Source organism: Petaurus breviceps, unplaced genomic scaffold, assembly GCF_028583685.1.
Source record: "Petaurus breviceps papuanus isolate PSGF00001 unplaced genomic scaffold, PetGlider_PUasm1.0 208, whole genome shotgun sequence".
NCBI lineage: Eukaryota > Metazoa > Chordata > Mammalia > Diprotodontia > Petauridae > Petaurus > Petaurus breviceps.
The window spans coordinates 28,093,967-28,118,715 of NW_027185852.1; the positions used below are offsets into that span (position 1 = coordinate 28,093,967).

The window sequence follows — 24,749 nt, forward strand, 5'->3', positions numbered from 1 at the left end:
GGCTGGTGCTCGTACTTGCTGTGCTACCTGGCCGCCCCTAAATTAAAGTAATTCTAAGGTTCTGCTTCATATCCATCAGATTGGCAAAGATGGCAAAAGAGAAAGATGGATAGAAAGAAAAAGAGAGAGGGAAGAAGGAAGGCAGGAAGGAGGGAGGGAGGAAAGGAAATGACAAAGTGCTGGAGGGGCTGTGGGAAAACCTGAATATTATCCACTGTTTTTGGAGCTGTGAATAAGTCCAACCACTCTGGAAAGTAATTTGGAATCATGCACAGAAAATTATTCAACAGGGCTTTACCACTATTAGGGCTATACTCCAAAGAAATTAAAGAGGAAAAGATCATGTATATAAAGATTTATAGCAGTTCTTTTTGTGGTGGAAGAAAAAAAAAAAACCAACCCTGGAAATGAAAAGGATGCCTGTCAATTGAAGAATGACTGAATAAGTTGTGGTCTGTGAATATGATGGAGTACTACTGTGCTGTAGGAAATGAGGAAAGATACATGGAAGGACTTGAATGAACTTGTGCAGAGTAAAGTAAGCAGAAGAAGAAGAATAATTTATCCTATAACACTAACAATATATGTGAACAATTTTGAAAGACCCAAACACTGAGTGATCAGTCATTATTTTTAGAGAGCTAAAGAAGAAGAAGAATGCTGCTGCTAGAGAAATGATGGACTAATATGAAGAAAAAGAACAGCAATTTTGGATGTGACCAATCTGGGAATATGTTTTGTTTGACTATACTTATGTGATACTGGAGTTGTGTTTTCCTTTTTCTTTCTTCCTTTACTTTTTCCTTCCTTTCCTTCTTCCTTCCTTCTTTCCTCCCTCCCTCCTTCCTGTCTTCCTTCTTTCCAGTAGATAGAGGGAAATGGAAAGGGAAAGAATGAATATTTGAAAACTGAAAAAAAAAAACAGTAAAAAGGCACTTCCTTGGTCATTCGTAAGGATGAAGGTAGACCTTAGCTTACACTTTCAAGTTTAGTCCCTTTCTATCAAATGCTGCTTACACAAAAGACCATTTCAAATAATGAATTGTATGTAAAGTCATCTATCCAAGCAAAACAGCAAACAGAAATTGGAGAATTTATGTATGTTAGAATATGCTAAAAAAAATACATCAGAGTGAATGAATTTTCATATGAAAGTGAGAAAAATCTCAGCTTAACCAAGGAGAGGGATTGATCTCATTCAGAGTTGCATTTTTAGCTCTCTAGAATTTCAAGCAAGTTTAAGGACATGATGGGGTGAGGTTCCCAAGCAGGTCTGCCATTCCTAAGTCTCCCCTTCTCTCCGCACAGCTCTCCTGAAATTCCTTTCTCCAAGTGTCTCCCCTAAATAGTTTAAGAGGAGCCAGTTTAAGTAAGTTCCACAAGACAAGTCCACAGCATTGTGCTCAGCAGTCTCTCAGTTAGGAGTCACATCTCCTCTGCATACGTAGCACAGCCTAGGGCTATCCCTCCTTCCTCTAGCAAGTTTAGAAGCTGTGCTGCATTTTTCCTTGTTGTCAGTCTGATGGGTATAAGGTAGAACTCCAACTGCTATTCCAATCAAGTCCTTTCAGAGGATCAATGTGGAGAATTTGAAATCCAAAGTAGCGACTGAGAAAAAAACGATTTCCAGTAATAGGAAAGGGAGAGACCCATTACCCTTGTGGGACCTCATCTAGAATAATGTATTCATTTCTGGTAGGACATTGATAATCTGGTTGTCCGGAGGAGGGCAGGCAGAATCATCAATTGAACAATCACCAAGCATTGTTACATGTGTGGTCCAGAAAGAATGTCTACTATATCAGTGATATCAAAGTCAAACAGAAAGGGGGAACCCTCCATGAGGATTCTATTAGCTATTAGTCACCTGTTAACTTAGTGTTAAAATGTAATGTTATCTATGTTTTATTTTTTCTAATTTATTTTGCCAAATATTTTCTTATTACATTTTAATCTGGCTCAAGTTGCATTGGGAGTGTAGTTTGACATCACAAAATTCCAAAGGAGGGTTGGTCAGATGACTAAGGACTTCTTACTTTCAATTTTCACTGTTAACCTCTGAACCTTGGCGAACAGCAGCGCCTTCTGGTTACAGTCAAATATGTATGTGTAACACTCTGTGTTACAGTCATTTAAAATTTTAGCACAACAGTTAAACTACAAAATAGAGGAAAAGAAAAATGTATTGCAGACAAGCCCTCAGTTTGTAACAACCTGTTACTACAATTAGTTTGTTTTAAGATTGGGGGAAATATAATGGCCCTAAGATTTATTTGGTTCCCTATTCTTCAGCTAATTCAGGGAGTTTTTTTTTTTTTAGGGAGTTTTTATTTGCTCAGGGGTAGACAAACTACCACCTGCCTACTTTTGTGCTGCCCAAGAGCTAGCTACTTTTTCCTTTTTAAAATGAAGCTTTATTGAAAATGTAAAATTCATTCTTACCTCATGGCCCACATGAGAGCAAGCAACAGATTGGATTTGACTAGCGGAGAACTCATGATCACCGCAAACCTTTACCAGCTAGGAAAATTCCCCAAACCTTAGGGAGAGGGTGAGCTCTCTGCCTAGCCTCACTTCATGTCTATCTCTCATTAAACTGGACTTTTGATGGTCCAGGTCAAGTCCAGTTTACTGGAAAACTTTAGGCAACAGTAGATTATATACAGTGTCTGTGGATAGAAAGGCATTGACTGGGAGGGGAAGTTGAGGAAAGAGCAGATGCCTCCAGGACCAGTGACTGTCCTTGATTCTATCTTCGTCTCCTCTCAGTCTTCATCTGTCAAGTAAAGGTCAAACCCTTCCAGTATCTGCCGAGGAAGCCCCAGAGAGGTCACGAAGGGCTGGACTCGAACAACATCTATAATTTCACTTCATCCTCGGAGGTAATGGTCATTCTACAGATGATACAGAAGTCAAGTGACTCGCCCAAGCCCAAGTGACCCTCCTGATCCCGCAGAGGGTTTTCCTGCTCAGGGTCCCACGGTTGGGAAGCGTCTGAGAGCAGATGTGTTTCCAAGCCCAGGGCTCCATCCCCGGCGCAGCCTTGCTTCCTATTTTGCATGCACCATGCTTGTTGGAGGAATGAATGCATGAATCCATTTGCCCATTCCTCCCAGGCTTCCATAGCTCATCATACTAAACTTTTCTTTAAAAAGGGCGGGTGGAGGGAGGACCAAAATAGACAAACTATTTAAAGGGCTGAGTTAGTCAAGCCGAGATACAGTACACAACGTCAATCACTGGGGTCATTCATTGTAAGGAAATCTGGGGATGAGGACTTCCCGCCCTCGGGAATAGCCTGCGCCTGCGCCGAGGAGTGCCCGCCCCCTATGGAAAGTTAGGTTTGAACGCAGACGCCGTTTCCCAGGCAACACCCACGCTGGCTTGAACTTCTGGTTTCCTTTGATTTTCCTTCCTTAACCCGCTTCTGCGCACGCGCAAGACAGCCCCGACCGTTGGCAAAAGCAGAGAGTTTAAAATACCTCTGCGCGCGGGGCGGGACCTCGCCGGAGAGACAGCCAAGGGGGCGGGGCTGGAGAGGGAGAGAAGGGCCTCGGCTGGGCGCGCGGAGCGAGCGGTCACTGAGAGGGCTCTCGATTGGCCGGGGGCGGGACGGCCTCTAGCGCTGATTGGTCGGCCTGCTCGGGGCCCCGCCCCCCACCGCCGACGCCGTGTCAGTGTCTGGAGGCCTCCCGACTGTGGCCGCTCCCGCCCTCCTCGGCCTTGCTTTGCCGCTTCGGTTCCCGCCGAGTCAACGGGTCGAAGCCGGGCCCCCGCCTCCGCCCGGTGATCCAGCGGCTGCCGGGCGGGCCGGGGGAGCCGGGAACCGGGAGGAGGAGCCCTGCATCCCGAGGGGGAAACCGAGGAACGGCGCGGAGCCCCTGGTGGCTTCCCAGAGACTCCCAGCTCGGAGGTAGGAGAGAACGGCCCCGGGGAAAGGAGGGGCTCGCGTGGGGCTCCCCCCGCCCCGGGCCTTGGGTTCGGTGCTGGGGATCCCGGGAAAGGCAGACCTAGGGCTCCTGCCCCCCGTGGCCCTCTAAGCAGGGGGCAGGGCGGGGCAGAGACAGCCGGCCGGCCGCGGGTCTGTGCGGCGTGGGTGGGCGGTCATCTGGGAGGAAGCCCGGGGAAGCTCCAGGCGGAGGGGAGGGAGAGCACTCGGCATGGGCACGGCCGGGGCAAAGCGCGCGGAGTTGGGAGATTGAGCAAGTGCCCCGGCAGCAGAATGGGGTGTCCGAGGACCGGAGAGGTGGGGCGGAGGGCAGGTTTGAAAGAGAGGGTTTCGTGTTTATTTGATCCGGGACTGACAGGGGGGCCCCTGTGGTCAGACTTGAGCCTTGACCTGTGAGTGGAGGATGGGCTGGAGTGGGGACGGACTTGGAGGAAAACAGCCCGCAGGTTATTGCAGTGGGGGCTTGCTCTGACAGCTGAAGTCACCGGCGGAGAGGAGTTCTGGGGTCTGCCCACTGTGTGTGGGGGGCGATCTGTGAGTCTGAGCAAGGCATAGAAGACCTGTAGAGAAATGGGGGGGGGGGAAAGCAGGATTCCGTATCCTCCCCCCGATTGTGGGGAAGGGAACTCCCTCCGAGCAGCTTCCCTCCACCAGTGCAGATCAGTGATGCCCCACTTAGCAGCCTGGCCAGTGCTTGTTTTCACTTTCCTGCCCACCAAGGCTGGGTCCTCTTTTCTCCCCAGAACCTTTCTCTCACTTCCTGTGAGTTCAGCTGTCATCTGTGCATCTCTCTATCCAGCCCTTTTCTCTCTCCTACATCACCAGCTGCCTGGTGGACATTTCCCTCTGGATTTCCTTTATCCATCTCAGACTCATCCTGTCCCAAACAGTTCATTCTCTTTCTCCCCAAACACTCCTTCTGAGTTCCTGGGATGCTGTCATCACCCTCATCACCTCTCACCTGGGCCCATCTTCCCCTGAGCTGCCACAGTGACATTCCTAAAGCTCATGTCTGACCAGGTGTCACTGCTCTGCTCAAGAAGTTTCTGGGACCAAATCTGTGATGTCCTCAGTATAAGAAACACTGAGGAGATGACTTCTTCCAGCATTGCATGTTGACCTTGGGGGTGGGAGTGGGGACTGGTACTTGTTTATCACCTTCTCCTGCTGGGCCAGGACCTAATGCAGATCATCCGTAGCAGTCCTCGTTGCCCTTTGGAAGCTCACAACCTGAGCGGGCTTTGTGCTATTAGTAATGGCAGCATCTACATCCCAGGCCCCCTTCCAGGAGCATTACTTATCTCCATTTTAGCTAAGGACACTCTGTGGTCAGAGCAATGGCTCAGACTCTTTTGTGCCCTTCTGCTGTCAATCAGTAACAAGCATTTGATGTCTCTTAAGAACATGAAAAGGAGTTTATCCTGAGAGGCAGGGGGGTTTGGGCCGACTCTTGCTGTGGGGTGTCCATAGAGCCTGCCCCTGAGTTCAGCCATCAAGTATCCTTGTGCTCACTGCACCGGGCATATGGAATTGGTTGGGGGTTATGTTAATTAGTATTCAAGCATTTAGCTTGGCGTTTGTTCATGGCCTTTTTAGAGTATGGGGATTGGGGATTCTGTCTTCTTGTCTTGTGGATTCACCTTATAAAATGGGGTCAACACATGCACTCTCCACCTCACTGATTTGTTGTGAGGAAAGTGCTTTGTAAATCTTACAGCCCTATGTAAAGCACATGGAAGCTCCTGTTTCTGAGCTGATTCTATGAAGTATGGCTATGAAATGAAACTTCCATGAGTGTGCCATCACAGTCACGCACAGACATCTTGACTCCTAATTCTCTGTAGTTCATGGCAGTTAGGGTTTAGATAGCGTCTCCCATGTGAGGAGGACCCTCCCCCCTCCTTCAGAGAGGTTTATTCCATGGGTGTAGAATACTTGTGTGTTGGTGTCTTTAGGGGAATCATTGGTTGGTTCTACTGATTTTTTTCTTTTAAAAAAATTCTTTGCTATATAACAAAATAATGGTTTCATAGATGAGGGAGGAATATATGTTAAGACGCACCAGTGAAAGCTGATTTCAAATAGCTTCTCCCATTTCCTCATTTTTGTTTTTTTCTTAGTGGTCAGACCTGTCATGGAAGCTGTGTATGCCCTTCCAGGGCACCAGATGAATCCCAGGTATGTGGATGTGCAGTGCTCCCTGTACATGTTACTCCCAGATGTTGGGATCATTGGGTCATTATCTTGAGCGATGCTTTCATTTCTATTCTCCTGAATTTAGTTATTACTGTATAGAAGAACCATTGGTATTTGGATTTGTTTTATATCTTGCTGCTTTACAAACCCTATTAAGTGTGTCAGTTAATTCACTTGCACCATTTCTGGGGTTTCAGGAGTAAACCATGGAGCCCTCTTTCAATCAGGGTGGTTTGGTTTTCTCTTTGCCTGCCCATCTTTATGCCTTTCCTTTTTTTCCTCTTGTCTTATTACTGTTGCTGGCATTTTTAGTACTAGGTCTAGTAACCAGGGGTAGACAGCATGACTTTGTCTTGTTGTCATAGTCGGAGCTGGGGTGTGGACTGACTCATACCTCGGGGCATCCCTAGACCTTGCCCCTGAATTCATTCTGTGAATATCCTTGTGCTCACTGCACTGGGGGGTGCAAAGTTGGTTGGGGAGTTACTGTCTTGGTTGCCCTTCTTGGGATGCTTGCCAGCTTATGGGACAGAGACAAGGCCAGATACGTAGATCTTCAAGTCATCTGAATATGAAACCCATGGGAACTGATGGGAGTGTCCATAGAGAAGAAGGCCCAGGATGCATCCTGGCGTTCTATCCGCAGCTGTTGTTCATCCTTTGTTTAGAAGAGGACCAGTGACATAATGTGTGACTTGATCATGAACTGGATTTAAGTGAGGCAGAGCTGCACGCATGCTTCAGCCGCACTCTCTCTGGCAGAGTCATAGAAGTGACTCTGGATGGATGGCCGGATAAAAGTCAGGGCAGCTGTCCATGGCCCGGGATGCAGTGGATGTGTCTTCAGTGTCTGACCAAGCTCTAAGCTCTCCACAGCACCTACTTCAGCTGCCTTCATGGCCTTTGGAACAAATTGTTCTCATCCATCCATTCTGCCAGGGAAAGTCTTCACATGCTTGGAGTAGACATCCCCCTAAATCACCAATGGGTTTAGCCCGTCTGCCAAAATGGTTTCACTGCGCGTGGCCACTGCCTGAGCTACAGCTTTTTGGAGCCACAGGTGAGAGTTGGGTAAAGGTAGACAGCTCTGCAAAGGACTTGGCAGCCCTCCAGCCAGAGGGGCTCTTCCTCCCTGAACACCCCATACTTCCACAGTTAGGGGCACTCTAGGGAAGGAGGCTGAGAAAGAGTGGTTCAGTGGGTAGGAAACCCAAGGGAGAGCTGTGTCATAAAAACCAGAGAGGAGAGTTTCTGGGCTGACAGGGTGGTCAGGAGTATGGCATGCTACAGAAAGATAGAGAAGGCTGGGGGTTTAGAAAAGGCCATTGAATTTGCCATTTAAGAGGTCAATGGTGACTTCAGTTTTACTTGATTGATGAAGCTGAAAGCCAGACTGCATGCGGTTGGACATTGAATGAGAGGAGTGGAATTGGAGGCAATGGGAGGACACAGTTTTTCTAGGAATTTGTTTCAGAAAGGGAAGTATGGAATAATGGTTCAAAGGAATGGTGGAGTCAAGTGAGGATTTTGTCAAGGCGAGGAAGGCCTGGGCATCTCTGTAGACAGCAGGGAAATGAGCCAGGAGGAAGAGGCTGAAGATTAGGAGGAGAGGAGAGCAGGAGGTATTGTGGGAACCATCCCTAACTGGTTTCCTAAAGGAAAGAAATTCCTTTTTCGGTGGGAGGGCCGGGGGGAGAGTGAATGGCACAGTGTACTTTGCCAAGCCTCATATTCCCCGTGATTGACACTGTCCATGGACCTTCCACATTACATACTAATCAAAGACACTGAAATCCTGGGAGAAGTGAGATGCCCTCTGACTGCAATGTGAAGGGGAAGGTCGAATTTGTGGAACCAGGCAAGAAATCTCTTTGAACCCATCCTAGAGGGACCCTGAAATTTTAAGGAGGAGTTTTGGGTAAATAAAGGTTTGGGAACTGCAGCATGACATAGGTTATATCTTTTCTCAGGGAGAGTTCTAACTCTTGGGACATTATGTTTCTGGGACTTGTGTCTTTAGGTTAGTGGTAAAAGGAAGAGATTATCTTTGTCTAGGAAGGTTTGGTTTTGAAAAGAAAGTCTGGGATGGGTTTTTTTCTTTGTCTCATGGAAAAGTAAACCTTTCACTCTGGTGGTGGGGATGAGATTGGCTCAGTCTTTCTTTTTCTGTAGGAGTTTGTTTCTTGGGTTGGAGTGACCTCAATCTCTATCCATTTAAACCAAGAGAAAGTCAAGGAAATATAGACAAATTGTTTTTGTCACTTCAGAAAATCTGAATCATGTCATGTAATGCATAGTTCAACCCCTAGTTCATAAAGTCCATATGTAGATAGGAAATTTTTTTTCCTCTCCTCTTTGTGAGAATTTCTTGACCTGAGTCCAGCTTTGGCTCCCTGGACCCCTCAGATGTCCCTGGCCTTCTGGACTCTGCCGTTAGCCTTCAATGGGATAAGAAAGGAGGGAGGAGCATGCCACCTGTCTCTTGATTTTCTCAGAATGTGGGAATAGTTAGGGACCAGGTTGATCGGCTGGTTTCTGTCTTTGGATTCTCTTTGTGCCAGATGTTCTTGGTGTAAGGTTGCTGAAACAAGACCCCAGAAGACCGATCAGTTTTCCTCTGTTTCCTCAACCTCCATCTTCCTCATTAAAGCCCCAATTAGATGTTCTTGGAAGGGCATCTTTTGCCGCCCAATTTGTGCCCAACATAAGCGGCTAATTTGTAGAACTGGGAATTGGGCCAGATGATCCCTTGAGGGGTCGTCTAGCACAGACTAGATAGAGGACGGCCTCCTCGGTGTGTTAGAGCAGGGAGTCCTATTCGGGTTTGGGCTTAACTGGATAGATTTTGATGGCCCTGTCATGGCTGTGTTCCTTGATTCCGTCTAGGAATCCTATGGAAGCCTCCCTGCAGGAGAACCAGAGATGCGGAAGCATTAGGAAACCTAGAACGTTCTTTTGATATCCCAGTGTTGAAAGTAGAGATGGAAGAGCTTGCTTATGGGTGTTCCATGTTTTCACTCATTGACCTCTTGTTGTCTTGTGATGCCAGCCCACCAGCTGACATTTCATCTCACCTGAACTCTGAGTGGCGTGGTTTTTGTTAAAGAGGCTTTTTTAGAAGTTGTATGGGAACATGTCCTTCAGGCTGAGCCTCATTAGTGCATGTATGGGGGCTAGCAAAGGACACTTCTACCAAAAAGTGTTAAACCTGAAATGTGAACTTGGCTTGGTCCAGAGCAATTGCTTTCTTTGTTTCTATCCTTGGGGGGTTTTGCCTTTTTAAATAATTTTCATAATTTTTATTATTATCTGAAGCCCTGTTGGGAGAGCAATTCTTGGGCTTCCCATCATGGGATTGGCTCTCGTGGGCCTTTTCCCATCATGCTCCTCTGCACTTCTTGGGAGACGGAGTTTCTCAGGGGATTCAGGACTGTCATTGTTTAAAAATACTTATTAGGGAAGAGAAACATGGGACAGGAAAGGAATAAGCATTTACCAGGAGCCCAATATGTGCTAGGTACCTACAAATATTACCTCATTTAGGCCTCACAACAACCCTGGGAGAGTATTGCTGTTATTATTGCCTTTCACAGTTGAGAAAACTGAGGCAGACAGAGCTTAAATGGTTTACCCAGGTTATGCAGCTTTTAAATGTCCAAGGCTAGATTTGAACTCATAAATCCTAGCCTAGTGTTTTATCCACTGTACTACCAAGCTGCCTACTACAAATCTGCTGTACTTTGGGGGACTTAATAGTAGTTTAATCAGCTATTATCTTAGTGGTCTGAGAATTAGTCCTTGCTTGTAGATCAAGAATTTCTGCACATTTCTTCTATTCATTTATTCTTTGCTTTAGATTAAAAGGGCATTTAAAAAGATAAGCATGCCTTAACCAAATCTACATTTATTTGTCCTTTGATTAAAAGGATTACTTCAAGCAAAATGGTACCTTTCAGCTTTCCTCCATCAAAGAGCATGCTTTGGGATCCAACCCCGATGGGAGATGTCAAGTATTTGCATCTCAGTTATTACAGGTATGAAATAGTATCCTTTGGTTCTCTTTAATGTAATTGGAAGTAAACCAGGATAAAGACGCCTTCTAAAACTGGTGCAAGCTCGGGCCACTTCTTTCACGTTCCTCCCCTTCTCTATTTCCAAAGTTCTCAGCTCATGTTCCACAAATTCCATCTTCTTCCCCTATATGGCTCTGCTGCTTGGCTCAGGACTCTCAGGCCCCTGCTAGACTCTTAGCACTATGTTAGGCATTGTGGAGGCCCTCAGAACACAAGACATGCTCCCTGCCCTCAAGGAACTCAGGCTAGGGAAGAAGAGAAGATGAAAGCTGGCCAGAAGGCGACAGTTCATAGTCACAGGCTCAGCATGGTTGAACAGACTGTGGGCTTTCTGAAAAGGGGAGCATCTGAGAGGACCTCAGGGGAGAGATTTAGAGTTGATAGGATTTTAATGAAATCTCCAGGGCATGTGGCTTTGGGATAGGCAAAGAAGAAGGGGAGGGCCTTTCTGGCAAGTGGAACAATCTAAGCTTGTTGAGTATGGGGCAGTAAGGAGACCAGCCTAAGTGGAAAGGAGGGGGAGTGTGTCTGGTCAGGCCTGGTGGAAATCCCCTTAAGATCTGGAGGGCTGTGCTAGGCTGAGGAGCTTAGATTTGGAGAATGAGTTTATGAAATGGAGAGACACTGGGAGATTTGAGCAGGGGTGTGATGAGGGAGCAATCTTAGGAAGGTTAGTCAGGTCTGGAATTGGTAGACAGGGTGAACTGGGGGATGGCAGGAAACTGGTTGGAGTCATTTAGGCGTGAGGTGATCAGACCTGCCCCAGAGTTGAGACAGTGTGGGGTGGCAAAGAAGGAAACAAAAAAGTGGTGTCAGAGGGGAACGAAGCCAAGAGGCGTCTTGAGATAACACTGAGATTTTGAGCCTGTGTGGTCCAGAGCAGAGTAAGGGGGGAGGAGTCTTACTATTATTATTTTTTGTTAGGGTGGTTGGGGTTAAGTGACTTCCTCAAGGTCACACAGCTAGTACATGTCAAGTGTCTGAGACTGGATTTGAACTCAGGTCCTCCTGACTCCATGGCCAGTGCTCTATCCACTATGCCACCTAGCTATGCCTGCTCCCTTCCCCCTCCTTTTCTTTGGTCTTATTCTTTAACGTTTAGTTTGATACATTGAACCTGAGGTGAGCTTTCCAAGCAGAGGGACGAACTAGGCTGTTTGAGATTTGGAACAGGAAATAGAGGCTAGAAAATCATCAGCAGAGAAAGGATAGTGAAAGCCAGGAAAAGGAGCAGGAGGAGAAAACTCAAGGCCATGTCTGTTGTGCTGCAGGTTGTGTTGCAATGGATGTAGCAGGAAGGTCAACACGGGTGCAGATAATGGTTGGATTTGGCCGCAGGGCCATCTTTGGTCTTCGAGAGAAGATTCAGTAATGGTGGCAACAGAGACAAGAGCTAGAGGGGGCAGCCAGGTCACCAAGTGAAGGCTCTTCCACCTTGGGGAGATACTAATAATAACAGGCTTAATAATGCCTGAATACGTTTCTGCTTGTGCAGTTAACATAGCAGATCTCATTCAAGACCTAAAGATCAAGATGGCAAGTGCATTTCAATATTTTGCAGGAAGCCGAAGCTTGTGGTGACTGAGAAGGCCCTGCGGCTTGCTTATCGCCATTCTAAGCAGAATGACCCAAATTTGGCCTGTTTTTTGCTGGGGACTCTCTTAATAGATAAAGGTAAGACACTTAAAAACAATCCTGCATTCGGGGCTGTGCCTGGTGTCTTTGTGGGCTTTGGCTTGATGAGCTGCTGAGCTCATCACCAGCTCACTCACAGTCTTTCTCGCTGATACTCCCTCAAACACACTAACTTAGCTTTTCCACTCTCATGCCTCATGACCCACTTTCCACCCACCTCGGCTCCCACAGAGATGGTTGTGCCCTTGAATTCACCGTGATGGACAAGTGCTCCATTTCCATGTTCATGAAGTCTGAGATTGAGCTCTCTGATCCTCATCTTTTAACATTCTAGTTTCTCCTCTGCCTTGTGACCCTAACCCTGTCCTCAACCTCCCTGAGAGCTGTATGCCTTCCACCCCTCAGGCCTTTCCCAGGTCATCTCTGCCCTGTGTATACTCTCCTCCCTTCCCCATCTTGACCTTGGGATAAAACAGTCCAGCTCTGCTGGCAGAAATGAAGATTCCACAGAAAATGTGGATTACTTTTGCCATCTGCTGGGATGGAAAAAAATCATGAAACTGGGCTGACTGGTCCACCACGGTTTCTATTACATAGGCCCTTACTGTGGTGAGGAATCCTTTTACACGTCCCTCATTGACTTGCCTCCCAGGGCTTTCCCTCCCCGGCCTCCCAGCCTCTCTCTCGCCTCTTATTTCACTGAAAAGATGATGCCTTTTGCTGTGAGCTCCCTTCTTTCTCCTCCTCCCCTCAGCACTCACATGCCTGTCTTGCTATTGTCTTCATCCCAGAAGAGGTGACCTTCTCCTTGCCAAAGCAAACTCCTCGCCAGATGCTTAGGATCCATTTCATCCTGATTTATCTGGCAGACTTCCCTTTCTCATCTGTACTCTCACTTAGCTTCAGCCTTTCCCTGACTATGGACTGTTTTCCTGCTGCCTCCAAACATGCCCATGTTTCCCCATCCTCAAAAAGCCCTCACTTGCTCCATCAGCCCCACTAGCTATTGTCCCATATCTTGCCTTCCCGGAGAAGGCTTTCTGCACTAGGTGACTCTACTTCCCCTCTCCTCATCCTCTCCCAAACCCTCTGCAGTCTAGCTTCTGACAGATTTCAGATGAAACGTCTCTTTCAACGGTTATCCGTAATTCCTTAATTGCCAAATCTAAAAGCCCTTTTTCAATCTCTGTTTACTGAGCTCTCTGCAGGCTTTAAAACTTTTGACTATCTGTATTCTCCATATTTTCTTCCCTCAAGGCTTTTGTGAGGCTTCTCTTGCAGTTTCTCCTCCCAGCCTACCTCTTCTTCTCAGTCTCCTTTATTGGATCTTTACCCAACCCATCCTTACAAACCCCCAAAGGTCTGTCCTGAGTCTTCTCTTCTTACTCTAGAGTTTCTTTCTTTTTTTTTTTTTATTAAGCAATCAGGGTTAAGTAACTTGCTCAAGGTTACACGGCCAGTTATTTCTGGGTGTGGTGCTGAGTGTCTGAGCCCAGGATTCGATCTCCAGGTCGTCCCAACACTGGAGCCGGTGCTCTTACTCGCTGAGCCACCTGGCCGCCCCTAAGCAATTGTGGTTAAGTAACTTGCTCCAGGTTACACGGCCAGGTGTTTCTGGATGGGTGCTAAGTGTCTGAGCCTGGGATTCGATCTCCAGGTCTTCTCAACACTGGAGCCAGTGCTCTTACTCGCTGTGCTACCTGGCCGCCCCCTACTCTAGAGTTTCTTATCAGCTCTCATAGATTCAATGATCCTAGTGCTTTTGAGGCTCAGATTGATTTATGCAGGCCCAACCTCTCTCCTGAATTCCATTATCAAATCAGCTCTAGTCTATTGGACATGTCAAACTGGATGACCTATAGACATCTCTAAAACAACCTGTCCAAAACAGAATTCTTTATCTTTTCCCCCGAATTTCCTTTTACTGTTTAGAGCATCCATCCTCTCAATCACCAGGCCCCCAGCCTCAGTGTCTTAAGCCTTAACTCCTACCACATCTGCAGCCTGTCACCAGGGCCTTCATTTCTGCCTTCCCAGTATTTCTATTTCATAAGTGCTTCCTGCCTGGGCTGCTGATTCCCCTGCTTCAAGTCTCACCACATTCAGCTGCCAACATGACCTTCCTAAAGCACCACGCTTTAACCCCAGGGACACCCTATTACCTTTAGGATCAAATGGAAAACCCTCTGTCTGGATTTAAAACATGACACAACCTGACATGTGATGTGACTCCATAACAACCCCCTGCTTTTCTAGAATTCTTCCACCTTCCACCCTCCCCCCAGCATTCTGTAACCCTCCAACACTGGCCTTTTTGCTGTTGCTTGAACACGTTTCATGTCTCAGCTCCATGTCTCCTGGCCCCCCCACCTGCAATGTTCTCCCTCATTTCTGTCTTGGGGCTTCCTTCCCGTTTCAGCTGAGATCCCACTTTCTGCTAGAAGCCCCCCTTCCCGCAGCTCTAGGCATCTGCCCCCCACAATGTCTTCCACAGACCTGCTCTGTCTTGTGTGTGTGTGACTGGCCTCCTGGTGTCTCCTGCATCGGACTGGGGAGCTATTTCTTTGTTTCCTCAACACTTAGCACAGTACCTGGTACATAGTAGGGGCTTAATAAATGCTTGTTGATGAGGTGGCAGCTCTGCAGACTAGCACTGTGAACAAATATTTTGCATGTTTATATTTGGATTCTTTAGGGGAGGAAGGTGTAAAGCTGAAAATAGACCGCTTTGATCCTGGTCGAGAAGTACCTGGATGCCTCAGAAAAGTCCCCACTGCTCCTCTGCCTGGAGACTTTGTGATTCCATGTACAGTTAACACGGAGGGACTTTGCCCTACAGACATGATCGTCCACAACGCTGAAGACTTTAGCTCAGTTTTCAAGGTGAGCTGCCCTTCATGACATGATTGATTTCAATTAAGAGAGAGAAAGGACCAGAAGAGACACTGGCCCGAAAACAAGCTCTCTACCAAACTCTTCTCTCATTCAACTGAAACTGATGTTGAATTTGGTTTCTTAAGTGATTTTCTAAGCAAATAATTTCTCTATTTTCATTGGGAAAGAAACAGGGATACCTGATACTCGCAGAGCTTTGAAAAACTGTTCTAAAAACCATTTTCCAGAGCACTCTTGGGACTAAGGGTGAGGAAGTCCAGTACTTAGTGTGGTTCTCTGACCCCTGAACAATAACTTGGGAGCTTCACCCTTTGAGGTAAGGACTGGAGTTATTGATAACAGGGTGCCTGGCATCCCATTTCAGACAAGAACCAGGGCTTTCCTTGTCCCCATCTTCACCATGCCCACCCTGGAGGCCAGGGAGGTTTCTGAGACATTTACAGTTGGGCCTGTGCCCTCTAGCACACAGAGCTGCTCTTTTTGTAGCTTGACCTTGGCCTTCCTAGTGGGAACCTTCATCTTCAACTCAAGATGGGGCCTAGGATTTCACTAGCGTTGCTTCTCTTTCCTTGGTGCAGATGGCAGCCCTTCTCCCACTTAGTGTATGGTCTTTGTGAGTTACTGTGATCCGTGGTTTTGCCCAAGTCTTGGTGATGATCCTCAGCCTTTAGGGAGATGGCGACCTCCTGGGACAACACAAATGGAGTGTCCCTGACCCATCCCTGAGGCCTTGGTGACTTGGTTGGATTTGCCCCTGTGCGGCATCTCAGGAGAATTCCAGTGGAGTGAAGAATTTCCTTTTAAATGTGCCTTTTCAATCTTTGGTGACTCAGTAAGGATGAACTCCTTCCTTCCTCCTGGAAATCACTTTGGATAAGCCTGCTGGTTCCATTTGTGTTTGATGTGTTATTCCTCCTTCCCCCAAAGAGTGTAAGTAAGCTCCTTGAGGGCGGGGACAGCTTTGTTTTTGTCTCTGTGTCTCAGCTTGATAAACATACTCAGTTAATGACTGGAATTAAGCTAATCCTTTAAGGGGATAGGATTTCTTTTGTCCAGGAGGGAGACATTCCATTCCATGTAACATTATAAAATCCAAAGAGGAGAAGGCACATTTGGGAAGTGGTGAATAATGTCATCTCCCATACTGGGTAAGGAAGGATTCCCCCAGCAATATCCCTGCTCGAACATTTAAGGTAGTAAATTATTTACTATATTGACCCCAAATTGGCTTTCCTGTAACTTACAGCTATTGAGCCTTCTTTCTGCCTTTGGGAACCGCACAGAACAAGTCTTACTTATTTTCCACTTGAATGCCCCTCAGCTACTTAAAAATGCTCCCGGTGCAATATCCCCAGACCCTTCTCCATCTAGGTGGTCCTTGTCCTTCATGTCTCCCAATATGTTGGTCTTAGTTGAGATGTAGTGTCCATGGCTAAACTGGATTCTCCAGCTGTGGCCTGACTAGTCCAGAGACACACAGTGGGACCCATTCTCTGTTGAATGAGGCCATGGAGACAGGTTGGTTTCTAGGTGATGACGGAATATCTAGGGGAAGATGTCCCACTGGCGGCTGGCAGCACAGGAGATGGTGTTATTAACTGCAGTATTTTTTGTCTGTCCTCTCCTATTTACGAAGAAGAAATGATGGAGAATTGAGAGCTGGTGGGCCCAGATCCCTTGGTATTTCTTGATTGTGCTGGAAGCCAGAGGGGAGAGCAGCTCCTAAGTGTGCCGGGCCATTGTGCGGACTTTGACGGGGGTGTGCTTTCTCCTAGGCTCTGCAGCACCATTTATGCAACAAAGACTCTTTGGACTTCTGCAAGCTTCTCCCCGTAAGAGCAAGAATCACCTCCAGGGAGCACCTGGACAACCTGCAGCTTGACTTCCACTGGGCAGCAGTGACTCCAGCCAATTCTTTTCGATGTACACCTGTGAAGCCTCTCCCCATTATTCCAACAGCTTTGGCAAGAAACTTGAACAGTCACCTGAATATTGCGCAAATTCAGGGGACCTGTAAGTGGGGGTGAGTAATAAGTCTATTTGGCTGAAATGTTGGTGTTGTGACAGGCTACCCAAATAGCTGAGACAGTTTTCCTGCAGTTCAGGCAACTGTGAAAGGAGGCGAAGGAAAATTGCTTTTGTTTGTGTACTGAGTCTGGCGCTTTTTAACAGCTATATATCAGAAAAGTCAGGAAGTGGTAAGTCTATTGCATTTGCTTTCAAGTCGATACTGCTCATACTCTAGAAATCATAGACTTAGGACTTGATGGTAAAAGGAAGCTCGGAAGTGGATGCTGGAGTATTCTCTCCCAGAGGGCAGGAGTCAGATGATAGACTAAAGAGCTAGAAGGACCCCCCAGTTTCATTAGTGTATCCCTTAGCACCCAGGGAGTTCTGTTGCTGCTTATGGCCTGTCTGCCTTGCTCTTGGTTGGTGAATTCAGAGGCGCTAAAGGTTTCTGGGCTCTTTGCCTGCCTCTGAATAAAACCAGCCCAGGCCCTAATCTGCTTAGGCCACCCATTTTAATGGCCTTTGCTGAACTAGAGAGCCACCCGAGGATAGTGATGAGGAAAATGCCATCTGCTTGTACCTTTTTATGGAGGTAAGTGAATCATGGGAGATTGAGATGCCATGAGAGTAAACACAGGGTCTCTGCTCCTCCTCCTTGACATCCAGAACTGGAATTGGGAGGCGATCATCTTGTTCCTTCCTCTTCCTTCCTGAACCTCCCCACTCTTGACAGAGGTAGAAGCCTACCCCAGTGTAGGGAACAGGACTGACCCACGCAGTATTACATTCAGACTACCAACCTGGAGTTCTTGCTACTATTTCCCATCAATTTGGCTCATCCATCATACCTGGATTTCTAAACCGTGTGAATCTGATTTGTCAGGAAACCAAATAGAGCAAGGAAATGGGAAAAATAGAATAAGGTCTCATTTCCATGATATATAAGGAGTTGATTCAAATGTACAGGAATAAGAACCATTACCTAGTTTTTTTTTTTTGTTTTGTTTTTTAAAGCAATAGGGGTTAAGTAACTTGCTCAAGGTTACACAGCCAGTTATTTCTGGGTGTGGTACTGAGTATCTGAGCCCGGATTTGATCCAGGTCATCCCGACACTGGAGCCGGTGCTCTTACTCACTGAGCCACCTGGCCGCCCCTAAGCAATTGGGGTTAAGTAACTTGCTCAAGGTTACACGGCCAGGTGTTTCTGGGTGGGTGCTAAATGTCTGAGCTCGGGATTCGATCTCCAGGTCTTCTCAACACTGGAGCCAGTGCTCTTACTCGCTGTGCTACCTGGCCACCCCCATTACCTAGTTTTTAATGGTCTAAGAGATAACAGGCAGATTTCTATGGAAGAAAACCAGGCTCTCAATAGCCATATTAAAAACTGGTCCAAATCCCTGGAAGTTAGAGAAATGCAAATTAAAGCCTTTCTGGAGTTCAACTTCATGCCAGTTGTATCAGTAAAGTTGGCAAAAAAGAAAAAATGACAAATGTTGGAGAAACTGCTAGAAAACAGCCCAGTTGGTGAAACAATGGATCCTTTTCTTTTTCCTTTGATCTCTTTGGGATATAGGCCTAGTAGTGCTATTGCTGGGTCAAAGAGCATTCCGAATTTTACAGTCCTTAGGGCACAGTTCTAGATCAGTTCACGGCTCCACTGATAGTGTGTTAGTGTCCCTACTTTTCCACGTATATTCCACTATTGTGATGATTGTGTTGTCTGTGATACAAATTTAGAAGGACACAGTGACTTCAAGATATCTATAAACAAAGCCTCAAAGAAAAACAGAGCTTGGATACAAGTTCAACTAAAATTTCTGTATGTAATGAAGCAAGAATTTAAAAAAAGAATTGAAAATTCTTTTAACACTCTATAAAAGAAAGAATTGGAAAAGAAATGAGAGTTATGAAGGAAAGACTGGGAAGAATTAAGAGCTTAGCACAAAAAGTAAAAAACCATACCCAAGCAATGAACTCCTTGAAGGGAAGGGAAGGGAAGGGAAGGGAATAAGCATAAAGTGCCTATTATGTGCCAGGCATTGTTTTAAGCTTTTAAAAAATATTCTCATTGTATTCTCACAACAAATCTGTGAGGCATGTGTTATTATTATCCTCATTTTATAGTTGAGGAAACTGAGGCAAAGAGAGGTTAAGTGACTTGCCCAGGGTCACACAGCTAGTAAGTGTCTGAGGCAGAATTTGAACTGAGATATTCCTGATCTAGACCTAGTTTTCTATACACTGACCCACCTAGCTGCCTTGATAATTAGGAAATCCCAAACAGAAGTTAATGACAAAAAGGAGCTAAAAAAACAAGTCAAAAGACAGAAAAAAACTGAGGAAAATATAGGTATCTAATATTTAAAAAAAAAAAACCCAAACTGGAAAACAGATCAAGGAGAAAGAAAAATTTAAGATTCATTAGATTGCCTGAAAGTCATGACCAAAACCAAAACCTGGACGTCATATTTCAATACATCATAGGAGAAAATTGCTTAGGGCAAAGTAAAAATAGAGAGAGCCCACTGATCAACTCCTGAAAGGAACCCCAAAATAGAAATTCCCAAGAACAGTGGAAGGAAAAGGCAGGGACATAGTGGCAAAGACCAGACAGTCAGAAGCGGAGCCTGGAGAGGAATGAAGGCCCCAGGAGGAACTCTGCAGTAGAGACTGAATGATACTCTAGGGCAAGAAGGCAGATGAGTCATTTTGGAAGCAGAGCAGAGAGAGATCAAAGAAAAAAATACTGGAGGCAGCCAGAAAGAAGGAGCCATAGTCAGGATCACATAGGATTTAACAACCACCATGTTAAGGGATCAGAGATCTTGGAATATGTGTCCAGACTCTCCTTACTGATAGTGGCTGTTCTGTACTGTCCTTTCGTGTCCACAGTTTGTTTCTCTAATTGGTAAAGCATTTTTATGGATGAAAGTATGTGCATCACAGCTCCTATTTAAACATGAAATCACTATTCTTCTTTTTCAGGTATCTTACAATGGATGAAACACGCAAGCTGTTACTGTTGCTAGAATCAGACCCCAAGGTTTATTCTTTACCATTAGTTGGAATGTAAGTGTTGCATTATTTATGGAAAGCATTTTTGCCAAAACACAAATAAAAAGCAGATGTACTTGCAGTAAATAGTAGTTTAAGAAGTGTTCTGGACTGATTTAAAAGGAAACAAATGGCATGAGTTTACCAAAAGGTTATAGTTAGTTAACATTTGGGTCATCTGTGAAACCCAGAGAAAGAATTTTGTCTAAGGTCACTTTCATCATCCTGGGTTTTAGACTGTAGGGTGGGGTTGGGGCAATTCTCATAGGAACATATTCATTCAGGAAAGATTTATTGAGTGCTTGTGGTGCAGGGTGTGTTGTCAGCTCTTGTGAGGCACACAGAGGAGTAAGCAAGACACAGTTTTTGCTCATAAGTTGATTTGTCATTTAGTTCAAGAAGAAAATGGCAAGAGAAATAGAGGGGACAACCATGATGTCATTGGAAGGAGAGGGTAGGGCTTGGAGTCAAGAAATGTGGCTTCAGATTCTGGCCTAGCCACAAACTTTATCTCTCAAAGATGCAGTCTCTAATACCCCTCTTCTTTTAAACTGTTCTTTTAAAATTATCACTAGACAAACAAACATAAGCATTTCCAGACAAGGAAGAACAGAAAAAGTGGATCGTACATGATATTATGAATCTCTATTATGGACATGTTGGGTTTTTTGAAAGTCTTCACGTGGTAGTTCTGACGCTCTCCTGCTTCTCAGTGTCCCCTTCTGAACTTTCTCCCCTTTTCTTCTTTTTCTTTTGGGGGGCTATATCACTATTCTTTTTTCTTCTCTCTGTAATTCCCCTCCTCCCAAAAAAGTCCTCCTGAATAACAAATACATATCATCAAGCAAAACAGCTTCCTCTGTTGACCATGTCTGATGGTATTTTTGTCCTTCTGCACCTTCCAGCCCAGAGGTGGACAGCCCAGTTTATCACTGTCATACTTGGGCAGTTGTAGCGGGTCATTGAACTCTTAGGTCTTTCACAGTTGTGTTCTTTCACAGCCTTGTAGTCAGTGTATAAATTGTTCTCCTGCTTACTTCACTCTGTGTCAGTTCATATAAGAATTCCCTGGTTTCTCTGAAACCATCCCCTTCATCATTTCTGGAGCACAATAATATTCCATCTCCTTCATAGACCATAACTTGTTTAGCCTTCCTTGAGTAGATGGGCTGCCCTTATTTATAATAAGCAGAGCTGAGATGATCTCATTGGGGGAGAGGCCCAGAGGGGGTACAAAGCTTAGACACTTGGAGGGCAGTTCCCAAGGGCCTTCCAGAGTGTCTGCATTACCAGTGCCCCCCTGGACACATCTGCCCACAGCCAAGTTGGGATAACCCTGGCACCACAGCCCTCCTGGGGCTGTGCTGAGATGTGACCTTTGTATGACTTAATGCACTATAGAGACATGAATGACTGTTACCATGCTACCTGTAATGAAGGACCAACTTCAGCCTAGCCGCAAGCATCTCGGGCTAAAGGAGCAGTTACTATGGGTTGTCGTAAGACAGCTTGGCCTTGGTCTTAGCCCTGAAGGATTTGGGTGGTTGATTGAGTCAGCAGATATAGGGGGGGGGGGGGGGGGTTGGCCCACAAAGAAATGAGCAGAGTCACTGAGGCAGGCCTTGGAAGAGGTTTGGGGTGGGGACTTTGTACACCTGCGCCCTCTGGTGGCCCCTGTGACAGCTCCCAAGTTGTTGATGCCTGCATTCATCTGGTTTAAAGGAAAACTCATTCACAATGTCAGACTCAAATCTGGGCTGGTCAAGTCCCATCTCTCTAGTTCAGCAGTTTCTTCCTCCTCTGATCCTTGATCTTTTTCCCACTGGCAGGAGTGGTCATTAGGGGCTCCATCCATAGGCCCCCTGCAATCCTCCCTCTGTCCCTCCCTCTCTCTTTTATTATCAGAATGGGCTTCCAGTATTTCCTGGTGCTGAGGACCTGGACCTGTTGGGTCTCCCTACTTCAGGATCTGTGGTGTCATGGCTTGGGGTATCCCATCTGTATGTGGGGAGGTTTGAGAATGACCGTGACTGAGTAATCCATCCCCAGGAGGCCAGTGGTGAAGCCAGAGCAGGGTGCTTCTCATCATTGTTATGTATGGCATTCGTGTGTGTGTGTGTGTGTGTGTGTGTGTGAGAGAGTGAGTGAGATATCCTTGGTGGGGGCCCCCCCATCAGACTACAGACTGGAGCTGCTGTGTGTCCCTGGCTGCCTCGCACAGTGCTTTGTACATCCTTCGGGCGTAATGTTTTTTGTTGTGTCTCATGGGATTCTTTCTTGCCTTTCCCCTTTTGCAGCTGGCTCTCTGGCGTCACTCACATCTGTAGCCCCCGGGTGTGGGCCTATTGCCTGCGCTATGTGTTCAGTGCCGCAGTTCAGGAAAGGTAAGTGAGGTTTTTCCTGTGATCTGTCTTTAATTACCAAATGTTTGTAGACAGAATTTGTGTTGGAAGTGACCTCAAATGGCCTGATCCACCCAGGTCACTCCCTTCATACAGAATGGTGCTCTAGAGTCTGGAGAAGTCACACCTTGTGTTCTTCAATCTAACATGTTAAGGAAAGTTAGGAGAGAAGTTAATTTGTCTACTTAGAACAGGAGCTTTGGCTTATGTATTGGAGCCAGGTACCTCATGGTTCGTGCAGCTGTGGGATGGTGAAGCCGTGGGCCTGCTGCAGAAGCCTGCCGCTTCCCGTCCCAGACCTTCATCCAGCTTGCCTTTTATGCACACTTGGCAGAGGGGCCGTGTTTACTGGCTGGTCAGTTTTTAGATACTTAGTCTCTGGACCATTGATTTTCACTGATTAAACTTCCATGTGAAATTATCATTCTCAACATCCGTGTCCTTTTTTCCATTCATTTTCTAATTTTTGGCCCCAACAGGTTATTTAAATTGTTCCAGATAGAGTTGTTTTAGTTATACACAAAATCTTTTTCTTGTTTTTGTTTTAATTTTCCCTCAGGTTTTATCTTTGCTCTAACCAGTTAACAGTGTAACTATATAGATGAGTGAGTTGGGAATGAATCCCACGTCAGGAAGAAGTTGTTTCCTTATCTGTTAATGTATCGGTGTTGGGTTTTTCTGTGTGTGAGATATTAGTGTTTGCCACGTCCAACACCTTGAATTAATTTCTTTTTCTAAATTAAATCTTTTTTGTTACATTTTAAATTCCACACTGTCTTTCTCCTTCCCTCCCTACCCTGATCTAGAGTAGGCCACCATTTGCCATGGCCAAAGGATTCCTCACCAAGAGGCCAGACTTCAGTGATGTGTCTGTCTGGACTTAGCCAGGATGGTCTTTGAAATGCCATTAGTCTGTTGCCAGGACCATACATTGATTCAATTTCACCTATTTGAATTTGCCTCATATGTAATCTGTTTTGTAGCACAGGGGCCATAAGCTAAGTGTCCTGAAGTTAAAATGCTTCCTTTACTTGTAACTGTGCGAAAAAACTTGGGGAATTTAGTGGACTAAGAGATTGATTATATAAGTATTTGATCCACCAAGGCAACCGCCAAAACTAGCGTGGTCTTAGGTCAGTTGAAGAGGGCCAGAGTTCTCAGAACAAGGGGTAGCCAGTCCCTTCATCCTCTGCCCTGGTCTGGCCCCAACTGGGTGGGGTATGCAGGGCCAGGCTAGGAGAAGGCCATGAGAGAAGGGCAAACCATTAGTTGTAGCAAAGACCTGATGGAGCAACAGGGGACGTTGAGCCTAGAGTGGCACAGACTAGGCCAGGATGGAATGGCTGTCTTCATTGTCTGGGGAAGGGAGATTGGACTGGGACCATTGGGCCACTGGGCACAGTTGTAGAGAGACAAAATTAGGGTGAGTGTAAGCAAAAGCTCCCTGACCCGTTTAGCCCCAAATGTGCCTGAAGGACCTGTGGTTTGTCCAGTCATGGGATTTGGGAGCTGGGCAAGGCCTTAGAGAGAACAGATGAAGGAGCTAAGGCTCCAAGAGGCTTTAAAAGTAATTTGTATGTTCTTTTAATCATTTTATTACTGAAATAAGGAGATTCAAAATAATTTGTGATCAGCTACATGAATGATATTTTTTCATCATCACCATCATCATCATAGACCATATTTATTATTAGGTTTAAAAATGTTAGAATTATATATAGTTTTCTTGGGGTATATGAGATTTGGGTGTGGTATGAATATGAGTGGATACATGGATGCCCAACAGGCCTAAAAAGGCAAGCTTCCGACTGGGCCTTTACTGCAGTTTTAAGTTGCTGCTATTTACGCATTTATTTTTTTTTATTGTTTATATATATATTGCTTTTTAGAGAGGGGAAGGTAGGGCAGTTGGGTTTAAGTGATTTGCCCAAGGTTGCACAGCTAGTTTTGTGTTCATTGTCTGAGATCAGATTTGAACTCAGGTCCTCCTGACTCCAGGGCTGGTGCTCTATTCACTGCACCACCTAGCTGCCCCTATATTTTACTTTTAAGTTGCTGTTATTTAGCATATTTTAAAAGACCTATTGAATAATGTTGGTCGAATAAATTAGTCATGAAGAGTGTGATAAGTATGCAAAAATCCACCTTAAGCTTTAATTAATGACTGTATTCAGTCAGTCTTATTCAATTGGGTAACTTCTGTGGAAGTTTTTAAAGTATGTTTTCAACATACTAAATTAATTCTCATCACGTGGCCTGTTATTTGTAGAGTTTTTTCCGAATCTGGGAGCTTCATCATTATTCTCTACTCCCTGACACACAAGGAACCTGAATTTTATGAGTGCGTTCTTCAGAGTGGCCAGGGAAGTGACCTCCGCTTTCAGTTACTAACCAACAAGGAAACCTTGCATCTTTTCAAAGTAAGTGCTTTGGTTACTCAGCATTGTTGTTGGCCAGTCATTTTAGTCATGTCCAACTCTTCCTGACCCCATGTGGTGTTTTCTTGGCAGAGACACTGGAATGGTTCACCATTT

The 24,749-nt window shown here is 45.7% G+C and overlaps 1 protein-coding gene across 2 annotated transcripts in view; it reads left to right on the top strand.

The window, feature by feature from the left end:
- Window positions 1–3,664: 3,664 nt before the first annotated feature.
- LOC138165366 (SCL-interrupting locus protein-like) overlaps window positions 3,665–24,749 on the top strand; it is a 49,470-nt gene continuing 28,385 nt past the window's right edge. For both annotated transcript variants that reach the window (XM_069093626.1, XM_069093627.1), the window contains exons 1-9: window positions 3,665–3,913; window positions 6,070–6,127; window positions 10,072–10,179; window positions 11,780–11,892; window positions 14,549–14,736; window positions 16,524–16,771; window positions 19,745–19,828; window positions 22,111–22,197; window positions 24,485–24,635. In XM_069093626.1, the coding sequence (XP_068949727.1) occupies window positions 6,084–6,127; window positions 10,072–10,179; window positions 11,780–11,892; window positions 14,549–14,736; window positions 16,524–16,771; window positions 19,745–19,828; window positions 22,111–22,197; window positions 24,485–24,635 (1,023 nt within the window). In that variant the 5' untranslated portion in view covers window positions 3,665–3,913; window positions 6,070–6,083. The remainder of the gene's footprint in view (window positions 3,914–6,069; window positions 6,128–10,071; window positions 10,180–11,779; window positions 11,893–14,548; window positions 14,737–16,523; window positions 16,772–19,744; window positions 19,829–22,110; window positions 22,198–24,484; window positions 24,636–24,749) is intronic.